A 12,308-nucleotide genomic window follows, 5' to 3' on the forward strand; every position below is an offset into this window, starting at 1 on the left:
CAAATCATCGTTGGTGAGGGTAAACTTTACTGCAAAAAGGCTTCCTGGGTTAGATTGTGCATAGAGCATTCTTTAAAACAATCATAATTTTCAAGTGTACGAAACTAAGCGATATGGTAATGAGCACTGCTAGAGGAGTCTACACAGTGACGTATCCTTCTAGAAGGTCTTGAGCATCCAGGTTCCTTCCTAAAAGCAAACTGAAATCATGAGCTTTATGGTATAACAGTAAACTACCTAAAATTGAAAATAAATTGCAATAACATAGTCAATGAATGAGCTCTGTAGCAGGAGTTTATGGCATGCAGTTGCATATTACATCATTACCTGTGGACAGAAGCATTAGATCATATTAGAGGCATAATCAAATAGAGAGTGAAAACATTAGAATTTTTGTCAAGACATTATCTTAATAAGCACTGTCTTCTGAGTCTAATGTAGCATTAAATGTGAAACTCGGGTGACCAACCTATATTTCCAAATACCACACGGGGTGTTGAAATCTCCCACTTCTATCATGTTTCCATTCATATGTTTCTCTAAGTTGTGAGCAAAAGCTTTACATAATTTTCTAGGTCTACATTTGGTGCATAGATCTTAATCAGAGTTAGTACTTCTTGGTCTATTGTTCCTATGTTCATCTTCGTCTCTAAGTACTTTTTTTTCCTGGCCACACCAGGGCTTACTCCTGGCTCTATGCTCAGGGGACCATATGGGATGCCAGGAATTGAGCCCGGGCCTGTCCCTGGGTCAGCTGCATGCAAGGCAAATGCCCTACCACTGTGCTATCACTTCAGCCCCTCTAAGTACTTTCTTGAGGTTGAATGCAGCTTGGTCTGATATGAGTACGGCTGTACCAGCTATTTTTTGGTTTCCAGAGGCTTATATAATTGTCTTCCATCCTTTTACTCTGAGCCAGTGTCCTGAACTTTTAAGTGAGTTTCATGAAGGCAGCAGATTTCCTGATCCAACCCACTATTCTGTGCTTTTTGATGGGAGAATTTAGTCCATTGTCATTTAAGGAAACTATTGACAGAATTGGCTGTTGTGTTTTTATATTGTGTAGGGTTGTTGTTACAATTGGAGATTTGGTTTGTATAATTTATTTTTTTTTTGTTTGTTTTTGTTTTTGGGCCACACCCGGTAACGCTCAGGGGTTACTCCTGGCTATGCGCTCAGAAGTTGCTCCTGGCTTGGGGGACCATATGGGACACCGGGGAATCGAACCGCAGTCCGTCCAAGGCTAGCGCAGACAAGGCAGGCACCTTACCTTTAGCGCCACCGCCCGGCCCCGTATAATTTATTTTTGAGTGGTTTATTTAGGGTTAGTTTGGTTAGTGCAACTATTATGAGTTCTTTTTTGTCTGAGAATGTTTTTAATCCTCCCTCCCATGTAAATGAGAGTTTTGTTGGGTAGTGGACTCTAGGTTGAAAGTTTCTTTCATTCAGTAGTGTAAAAATGTAATTTCACTCTTTACTTGCCTGAATTCTTTCAAAAGAAAGATCTAGTATGATTCTTATATTTTTTTCTTTATACTTGGGTTTTTTTTTTCACATACTGTTTTAAAGAGTACATCTCTCTGTTTTTTTTTTTTTGCCATTTGGATTACTGTTCTGTTAGGGTCTTTTTTGTTTGGCACTCTTTTTGCCTCTTGCATTTGTAGAGAAACCTCTTTCCCAAGGGTGGGAAAGTTCTCTGTTATTATCTCCCTTATCACTTGTTCTTCTCCTTTCCCATTTTCTTCCCCTTCTAATATTCCTATAATTTGAAGATTATTTCTTTTATTCTTGTTCATTAAGTAAGTACCTTGCATTTTCTTTTTTAAAACAATACCATGATTATAAACGTGTTTGTAGTTGGGTTTCAGTCATAAAAAGAAAACCCGGGCCCGGAGAGATAGCTTAGCGGCATTTGCCTTGCAAGCAGCCGATCGAGGACCAAAGGTGGTTGGTTCGAATCCCGGTGTCCCATATGGTCCCCCGTGCCTGCCAGGAGCTATTTCTGAGCAGACAGCCAGGAATAAGCCCTGAGCATCGCCGGGTGTGACCCAAAAACCAAAAAAAAAAAAAAAAAAAAAAAAAAGAAAGAAAAGAAAACCCATTTCACCAGTGCAACATTCCCATCACCAATGCTCCCATATCCCTCTTCCTCCTCCTGATGGCTGCATAGTATTCCATTGTGTATATATACCACAGTTTTCTTTAGCCATTCATTTGTTGAAGGGTATCTGGGTTGTTTCTAGATTCTGACTATTGTAAATAGCACTGCAATGAATATAGGTGTGCAGAAGGCATTTTTGTATTGTGTTTTTGTGCTCCTAGAATACATCCCTGGGAGTAGTACCTTACATTTTCTTCCAGTGTTTTGTATCTCCTTTCTTTTTTGACTTCTTTATCACTAATGACTTGTAATTTGTCTTCAAGTTCATCTATGCAAATCTCTATCTGTGTAATTCTACTATTATGGCTTGCTAACATGTTTTTTGGTTCCTTCAGTTCCATTTGTATGGATTCTCTCATCTTCTGAAAGAGTTCTTCTTTGAGTTGGTTGAATTGTTCGTCTATACATTTTTTAATTTTGCAGGCTAGTGACTCCTTGATTTCCTTTGCTAAACTATTAAGTGTTTGTTCTAGTTCCTCATGTATAAGGCTTAGGCATTTGGGTGAACTTGAAAATTTGCTAGGTCTTCCTTAGCTTCCCCATTGATCTCTGCATTTAGTGGTTTGGAATGCTGGAGTATCAGGATGTTTAAGAAAGTGATCTATTGAACTGTTTGTATGAAAGGTGGTTGAAGGCATATCTTCTTTAGAAGTTATTTTCTAGACTAGCAAGATTATCTAAGTATGATAAAAAATATTGATACTAGCTCATTGCTTTGATCAGCTGGGTTTTGAGCTATATATTTTCTAAGAGAAAGAAGTGCTAGATACAATCTTCAAGGAACTCTATGATATAAATTAAAATGACTTCATCTGTACACAGACCTGACTGGCCCCAGGAAGGGGGCAAATGACCAGCAATGGCACTGACACCCAGAAGGAAGCTGAAGAAAGGCACAAAAGTCAGCCCCGTTCATGTTTGGTGGGAAGGATTAAGATGTGATGATCCTTGTTCCCGCAAGACACAAACCTGGCTGGACCAATGGGCAGACAATCACTAACAGCACTGGAATCCAAAAGGTTGCTGAGAAAAGGCCTGAAAAAAACCCCACCCCCATTTGCACTTAGTGGTTGGGGATCTTCTACAAGAGAAAATAATTTTGGGGCAGAAGTCATAGTACAACAGGTAGGAATCATGTTTTACACATGGTTGGCCCAAATTCAATCCTTGGCACACCATATGCTCCCCTGAGCCCATTATCAATGATCTCTGAGCACTGAGGCAGCAGTAAGTCCTGAGTACCACTGGATATGACCAGAAATAAAATAATAATAATAATAATAATCTCAAAGGAGGTCAGGGTAAAGGAGAAGGGATGTCTACTTGGAGCCGGACCATCCCCTGCCAGAAGCTGCCTGAGGAGTCAGCAGTGGAATTTAATTTGCTCCTAATTTTGCATATAAGTGCAGCCCTGGTCTGATAATGACAGGTCTTATTAATATTATTAAAGGTAATAGAAGTCATGTGACTTGCTAACTCTTTTTCAGTTCTGCTGGTGAATAAATCACAAACCACACTTGTTCTGGAGGAGCCTGTGCTGTGCTGAGCATCAGGGCACTTTGGGACTCAACCAAGCAGGTGAGCACAGAGCCAGAGGGAGAGGGATGGCACAAAGGCACTTGACTCTTGCCTTATTGAGAGAAGGGACAGACCAGGTCAGCTGACACTGCTTGGAAAGCATTGGGGGATAAGGAAGTTGGGGGGACTCACAGGCACTATGGCAGTGACCTCTGCTGATAACTAATATGACAGGTCTCAACCTTGTCTCAGAATGGTCTGTCTGTCTCTTACTAGTGACCACCAGCATGAATATGAGCATGGACAACTTCTTTTTGGACTTGCATTGGTTCCACTTCTCCGTGTACCTCTTTGCCTTCCTGGTGGGGCTCCCCCTGAATATGCTGGCCCTAACGGTCTTCGTGGGCAAGTTGCGGCACCGGGCGGTGACTGTGGACATGCTCCTGCTCAATCTGACCATCTCAGACCTCATCCTGCTCCTCTTCCTACCCTTCCGCATGGTGGAGGCAGCCCATGGCATGCTCTGGCCTCTGCCCGACATGCTCTGCCCCCTTGTAGGATTTCTCTTCTTCACCACCATCTATGTCACTTCCCTCTCCTTGGCAGCTGTGAGCATTGAGCGCTTCCTGAGTGTGGCCTACCCTGTATGGTACCAGAGCCAGACCAGGCTGAGACAGGCTGCCCTGGTCTGCGGGGCCTGCTGGCTTCTGTCTGGGTCTCACTGCAGTGTGGTTTATATCATGGAATTCTCTGGAAACAACTCGCACAGTAATGGTACCTGCTATCTAGAGTTTCAGGACAACCAGCTGGCCATTCTCCTGCCGGTGCGGTTGGAGATGGCTGTGGTGCTTTTTGTGATCCCTCTGCTCATCACAGCCTATTGCTACAGTCACCTACTCTGGCTGCTCAGCAGGGGATCCAGCCGGCACCGGAGGAGGAGAGTGGCAGGGCTGGTGGTGGCCACGCTGCTCAACTTCATTGTCCTCTTCGGGCCCTACAACCTGTCCCATGTCATGGGCTTTGTCCAGGGTCAGAGTCTAGCCTGGAGAAGTTACGCAGTGCTTCTCAGCACCCTGAACTCTTGCATTGACCCTCTTGTCTACTACTTCTCATCCTCCCAGTTCCAAGAGAGTGTTCACCAGCTGCTGCAGAGACTGACCTGGGAAGCGGCCAGACTGTGCAAAGCTAAATGAGATGATGGGAAAAAGGGGTTAAACTCAGACTGGTTCAACCTGGAGAGAAATGGACTTTAGAGGCTAAGGATGGGGTGGGGAGAAGTGATACTATATTGTTCCTTGCTCAAATAAGAATGGAACTTAGAGTGCTCAACTGGGAACCCTTGTGATGAGAGACAGGTTCATCAGTGTGACCACTGACCCCTCTCTTGATGTCACTCATGCTGAGCCTTTCCCCCACCACTGTCTACACCATTAATTCACCCTGGGAGAGTGAAGGTGAAAGACTGGAGAAATGGGATCCCTCAAGCAGCTTGAAACCAGGGAAGAGTTAAGAACTATGTCCTGAGTGCCTTGCAACTCAGGACAGGGGACAAGAAGAGTCCTTCCTTGGCAGCCAGAAGGTGAGGAGTGGGGACTTTATGTCCAAAGGAACAGTCTGTCCTCATGGGGTCTTTTTCAAAGGGTTTTTTTTTCTCAATAAATTAAGTTTGTTGGGTACACATCTCAGGAATAAGAGAAAAGTCATCCAAATAAATGTGGTAGCAAGCAAAGTAGGGTGGTCTCTCCTTATTCTGCTGTTTCTCAAGGCACGTGTGTGGGGGGAATCATCTGAGAGTGGACAGGTTCTGGCCCTGAAGGGCAGGGCTGACCAACAGGGTACATGGGTGCTGAGGAAAAACTGGCTCATGGAATAATACACTGTCCCTCATTCCCCTCGAGAGCCTGTGGCAGTGCTATAGTTGGCAGTAAGACAGGCTTAGTCTCTCAAAACTAAGGGGGCCACAGTCTGATCTGGAAACTGAAGCCTCTGTGCCCCATTGTGCTCACAGCTGTGTGTCCTTAGAGGGACCAGGCTTAGCCACAGTCCATACTTTTCCCAAGCCATCTTGATAAGAACAACCATCAAGAATAAGCAACCCTATGCTCTGTGAGTGCCTCACGTCCTGGAGAAACCTCTGGGACAATAAACTAGGAAAATCAGTTCCCACTTTGCATTACATGAAGATAAGTGGCTATTTTGAGAGCTTCTTTTTTCAGGCATCTTGCTTGAAGATGAGAAAGGGAAGACAAGAACCACTTTCTCTTTTATTATATGCCTTACAACTTATGATCCTATACTTTTAAGGTCCATACATCGGAAAGTGAGTGGTTTTAATCAATGTATAGTAAGTAATATCTAACCTGAAACAAAATTAATAAAAATAGAAATACTCCACCAATCATGGAAGAAAAGACAAATCCAGTGACAAAGTCAAAAGTATAATAACTCGGTGACTTATATGATAGAGTTTAAAAGCAATAGTTTCACAATAATTTTAATAAGAGATCAATGAATAAAAAGGATCACAAAGAGAACATTTTTTCCAATAGGAAAAATGAAGCTAAAGCACAGTTTAGAGAGCCACTACAGTGTACAGAAAGTACATTGGAGCAGTTGCTTGCAGCCAGCCCAGATTCAATCCAGGGCTTTTCATATAGTCCCCTGAGCCTGCAGAGGAGAATTACTGAGTACAGAGTCAGGAGTAACCCCTGAGTATTGTTGGGTATGATCCCAAAACAAAACAAAGCAAAACAAAAAAGTACACATTAGTTAAATTAAAAATATAGAGTGGCTCAAGAGTAAATAAGAAGAAATAGCTGATAAATTATTAGTTGCAATATTTTTGTAAGTAGAATAGACTCAAAAAATTTAGGTAAAAAAAAGAGTTTGAAAATATATAAAAATCCTTAGAATTCAATGGGATACTATCAAGGGGCATAAAATCCACATCTTAGATCTCCTGAGAGAGAAAGTAGAGAGAGGGGGAGAGAGAGAGAGAGAGAGAGAGAGAGAGAGAGAGAGAGAGAGAGAGAGAGAGAGAGAGGAGGGAGGAGAAAAGTATAGAGATTCTGGAATAAAATTCCTTAAGTTGGGGAAAGAGCTTGACAACTAAGTTTAAGCCCCTTAATTATAACAAAAAATTTAAACACAACCCCAGCAGAACATTAGAAATAAACTAATAAAAACTGAAGATAAACAAAAACAGAATGCTAAAGGCATCTAGAGAAAAACCATAGAAGGAAACACAGAAGGGACCTCTTCTAACTGGTCAGTGTCATCCACTGACCAGTGAGAACCTTGCAGGAAAGAAAGAAATGACTCCCTTGAATTAAGATGTTTAAAGATAGAGGGGAAAAAAGGCAAAAAATATAACACCCTGCAAGATTAACATTTAGGGTGCCTGAGCAGAGTGGAAGAGCACTTGTCTTGCCCATGGCTGTCTCAGGTTCATCCCATATGGTTTCTGAGCCTGCCAGAAGTTATTTCTTTTTTGGAGACCCACACCAAGCAGCGCTCAGGGGTTACTCCTGGCTCTACACTCAGAAATCGCTCCTGGCAGGCTCAGGGGACCATATGAGATGCCGGGATTCAAACCACTGACCTTCTGCATGCACGGCAAATGCCTTACCTCCATGCTATCTTTCTGGCCCCCTCCAGAAGGCTTTTTTTTTTTTTGGCTTTTGGGTCACACCCAGCAATGCTCAGGGGTTATTCTTGGCTCTATGCTCAGAAATCGCCCCCGGCAGGCTCAGAGACCATATGGGATGCCGGAATTCGAACCACTGTCCTTCTGCATGCACGGCAAACACCTTACCTCCATGATATCTCTCTGGCCCCCTCCAGAAGTCATTTCTAAGTGCAGAGTCAGGAGTAACCCTTGAGGGCCACCAGTTGTGGCCCCAAAACAAAAATAAAACAAAACATAAAATATTAACATTCAGAAGTGAAGAGTAATAAAGATATTTACAGATAATAAAAATAAAAACAATTCATTACTTTCAACCTAAAATTTTAGGGAACATTTAAAGAAGTTTAATAAAATAATATTTAATATTTAATTCATTGTTGGGCAATGCTGACTGGTTCTGTCTCTTTGAAAAACAGTATGTGTCGATTCCTGCCAAGAAATTTTCCTTGTAGCTACCTTCCAGAGCCACAGCTGCCGGTGCTGGTACCAACCCACCCAGAAGAACCCACGGAAGCCACGTCAACAGAGGTGAACTGACCTTGCCCATGAAGCATCGGAGCCAGGGGAGCCTGACCTTTCTGCTTCGGGGCTGTGCATATCTCCTAGTCAATGGACCCAAGTATAACACCACACTACAAGTGTTACAATGGGGAAACAACACAGGCTTCCACATGCATAGAAAATGAAGACGGTGCTCCGATGACCTGAAAAGTGCCAACCACCTATTCAGCCTCTCAGATAAGTAGTTTAGAGAAGAAATATCGAGGATCCTCATAGAACTCAAAGAAAGTATAGGTTGAGCTGAACAATCCACAAATAAGAATCAAAAGGATATGAAAATAGAAATTAAAAACTTCGAATAGAAATAACAGGGACTTAAAAACTTGGTAGGCAAAATGAAAACTTCACTAGAAAGTTTCTCTAACAGATTAACAGCAGCTGAAAACTGAATCAGTGGGCTCAAAGATGAGATGCATAGCAACTCCATGGAACAGAAGAGGTTGGAAAAGAGCCTTAAAACTTTTAGACAATGCAAAAAATCTTCAAAAAATTTGAACAGATGAAAATAGAAGTCTTTGATAAACTCAACAGAAACAACATAAGAATCATTGGAGTCCCAGAGACCCAGAAAGAAAATCCCCAGTCAAAATCAACAGTAAAGGACATCATTGCAGAGAAACTCTCAGAACTAAAGAGTGCGTGCAATCAAGTTCTGCATTTCTGAAGAGTACCACCTAAAAGAGATTCAAAGAAACACACGCAAAGACACATCCTAGTCACAACAACGGATCCCACAGGTAAGGATAGAATACTGAAAATAGCAAGATCAAAAAGGAAAATCACATTCAAATGAGCATCTTTGAGATTTACAGCAGATCTGTCACAAGAAACCCTCAAAGCCAGAAGGCAGTGGTGGGATATAGTGACAAAACTCAATGAAATGAATGCTTCACCTAGAATACTTCACCCAGCCAGCACATTCAGGTTTGAAGGAAGTAAACATAGCTTCACAAATAGACAACGGCTCAGAAACTTTACAGACTCAAACCCATCTTTAAAAGACAAACTGATGACATTTTAGAGAAACTCTCAAAAATTTTAAGAAACTGTCAAACTGAAAGAATTGAACCCATATTTACTACAACTAGTAATTAGGGATCACTCCTTGTGTGTGTGTGTGTCAAGGGACCATATGCAGTGATAGGAATCAAATGGGGTCAGCTTGATGCAAGGCAAGTACCCTACCCACTCACTGTATTATATCTCTGGACCTCTATTTCATATTCTATTATCAGCATATGGGAGTGTCTGTTTCTTCACTTCCTCGTTAATTCTTGTTTATCTGATTACTTTGCTTATAGCTTTTTTTTTCTTTTAAGTTTTTGCATGATAGCTAGCATTGCTCCATGGCTATTCCTGGCTCTGCAGTGAAGAATTACTCTTGGTAATGCTTAGGGGACCATATGGGATGTCAGGGTGTGAACCTGAGTTGGGTGTGTACAAGGCAAAAAAACTTACCCATTGCATGATCTCTTCATATTTACTTACAGCTATTCTATGGGTGGAAAATTGTACCTCACTGCTCCATAAATACTAGAAAAACACATGTATATATAATGTATTAGACATGTAATATTGATTTATCTCCTCTAAGCTGGACATTATAACAATCCATGTTCTATGAATAAGAATAAAGAGATACAAGCAGTTTGCCTCAAACTTCCTCTGACCTAGGGCAACCTCTGTATTATAGCTGATAAGGCAAAGGCACTGGGGCTCTTCTATAAGAAAAAAATAATTTCAGGGTAGCAGCCATAGTACAGCAGGTAGGGATCATGAATTACACGGTTGACCTTAATTCAATCCTTTGATACTCTATATATGCCCCCTGAGCCCATCATAAATGACCCCTTGAGCACAGAGGCAGGAGTAATCCCTGCATATTGCTGGATTGGCCCCAAGTCAAAATAACAAAAATAATCTCTTGTTTTTGGTTTTGGTTTTGGTTTTTGGGCCACACCCGGCGGTGCTCAGGGGTTACTCCTGGCTGTCTGCTCAGAAATAGCTCCTGGCAGGCACGGGGGACCATATGGGACACCGGGATTCGAACCAACCACCTTTGGTCCTGGATTGGCTGCTTGCAAGGCAAACGCCGCTGTGCTATCTCTCCGGGCCCAACAATAATAATCTCAAAGGAAGTCAGGGCAAAGGAGAAGCGATGTCTACTAGGATCTCAACCATCCTCTGCCTAAAGCTGCCTGAAGAGTCTGCAGTGAAATTTGTTCCTCATTCTGTGTAAGGGCGCAGCCCTGGTCCAAGGGTGACATACATCCTCTGTGTTATTATTAAAGGTTGGAGAAGTCATGTGACTCACTAGTTCTTCAGTTCTTCAGTTCTGCTGAATAAATTCGTAAATAACTCACGAACCACACTTGTTCAGGAGAAGCCTGGGACGTGCTGAGTGAGCATCAGGGCACTTTGGGACTCAACTAAGCAGGTAAGCATAGAGCCAGAGGGAGAGGGATGGTACAAAAGCACTTGGCACTCACTTTATTGGGAGAAGGGACAGGCCAGGTCAGCTGACACTGCTTGGAAAGCATCAAGGAATAAGGGAATTAAGGTGTGTGTGTGTGTGTGTGTGTGTGTGTGTGTGCAGGCAATCTGGCAGTGTCACCTGCTGACAGCTAATATGGCAGGTTTCAACCTTGTCTCAGGATAGTGTATTTGTCTGTCTCTCTCTAACCAGTGACCATCAGCATGAACATAAGCACAAACCACGTCTTGTTGGGTATCCATTGGCTTCACTTCTCTGTGTATCTCTTTGCCTTCCTGGTGGGGCTCCCCCTGAATATGCTGGCCCTGGTGGTCTTCGTGGGCAAGTTGCGGAGCCGGGCGGTGACCGTGGACATGCTCCTGCTCAACCTGACCATCTCAGACCTCATCCTGCTTCTCTTCCTGCCCTTCCGCATGGTGGAGGCGGCCCATGGCATGCTCTGGAATCTGCCCTACATTCTCTGCCCCCTTGTAGGATTTCTCTTCTTCACCACCATCTATGTCACCTCCCTCTCCTTGGCGGCTGTGAGCATTGAGCGCTTTCTGAGTGTGGCCTACCCTATATGGTACCAGAGCCAGACCAGGCTGAGACAGGCCGCCCTGGTCTGCGGGGCCTGCTGGCTACTATCTGGGTCTCACTGTACCTTGGTCTATATCGTGGAATTCTCTGGAAACAAATCCCACAGGAATGGTACCTGCTATATGGATTTTCAGGACAACCAGCTGGCCATTCTCCTGCCTGTGCGGTTGGAGATGGCTGTGGTGCTTTTTGTGATCCCTCTGCTCATCACAGCCTATTGCTACAGTCACCTACTCTGGCTGCTCAGCAAGGGATCCAGCCGTCGCCGGAGGAGGAGGGTGGCAGGGCTGGTGGTGGCCACACTGTTCAACTTCATCATCTTCCTCGGACCTTTTGCCATGTCTCACGTCGTGGGCTTTTTCCAGGGTAAGAGTACAGCGTGGAGAAGTTACGTGCTGCTTCTCAGCACTCTGAACTCCTGCATCGACCCTCTTGTCTACTACTTCTCATCCTCCCAGTTCCAAGAGAATGTTCACAGGCTGCTGCAGAGACTGGCCGAGGCCTGCAGACCTGGAAAGCAGCCAGACTGTGCAAAGCTAAATGAGATGATGGAAAAAGGGGGTAACACTTTTACTGGTTCAACTTAGAAGTGTGTTTTAGGAGGCTGGTGGGTGGGTGGGTGGGTGGGTGGAGAGGAGAGATCCTAGATTGTTCCTTGCTCAGGCAAGACTGAAACTTAGAGCGACCAGCTGGGGACCCCTCTGGTGAGAGACAGGTTCATCGGTATAATCTTTGAACCCTTCCTTGATGTCATATATGCTGAGCCTTCCCCCACCCCTGTCCATACCCTGGGGTCATCCTGGGAGAAATTAGGTGAGAGATTGGAGAAACTGAACCCTCCATGGAGGTTGAAGACAAGGAAGAATTAAGAGCTGAGTACTGGATGCCCTGTGACTTGGATCAGAAGTCAGGAAGAGCCCTCTCTTGGCAGCCAGAAAGTGAGGACTTCAGGCCCAAAGGGACAGTCTGTCCTAATGGGGAGTCTTCCAAAGGGTTTATTTTATTCAATAAATTCATTTTTCTGTGGATATATGTCAGGAAGGAGAAAAAAGTCATCAAAATAAATGTTGTATAGCCTGACTACTACAGTAATGTTTTCTCTATTCTTTCATTTCCCCTTCCCCATTCCTTTGTTGTACCTAAAGTAACTGGTGTAAATACACAATCATTGCATTTTATTTTAACAAATAGCCAATGGTATATTTTGATTTGACATCAAAAGTAGATGCGATGGGGAAAAATATTGTTTCTGTGAAAAGACCACTTTTCTCCATTAGTGACATGCTCATTCAACTCTTACCGTATAT

At 43.4% G+C, this 12,308-nt stretch overlaps 2 protein-coding genes across 2 annotated transcripts; both read left to right on the forward strand.

The window, feature by feature from the left end:
• The first annotated feature begins 3,978 nt into the window (after positions 1 to 3,978).
• On the forward strand, positions 3,979 to 4,872 carry LOC126028484 (free fatty acid receptor 3-like). Its single transcript, XM_049787455.1, has one exon. It carries the CDS (start codon positions 3,979 to 3,981, stop codon positions 4,870 to 4,872), a length of 894 nt encoding a protein of 297 aa, XP_049643412.1.
• A 5,753-nt stretch (positions 4,873 to 10,625) lies between these two features.
• Positions 10,626 to 11,588, forward strand: LOC126028485 (free fatty acid receptor 3-like). Its single transcript, XM_049787456.1, has one exon. It carries the CDS (start codon positions 10,626 to 10,628, stop codon positions 11,586 to 11,588), a length of 963 nt encoding a protein of 320 aa, XP_049643413.1.
• The last annotated feature ends 720 nt before the right edge of the window (positions 11,589 to 12,308 follow it).

Source organism: Suncus etruscus, chromosome 14 (assembly GCF_024139225.1).
Source record: "Suncus etruscus isolate mSunEtr1 chromosome 14, mSunEtr1.pri.cur, whole genome shotgun sequence".
Taxonomy (NCBI): domain Eukaryota; kingdom Metazoa; phylum Chordata; class Mammalia; order Eulipotyphla; family Soricidae; genus Suncus; species Suncus etruscus.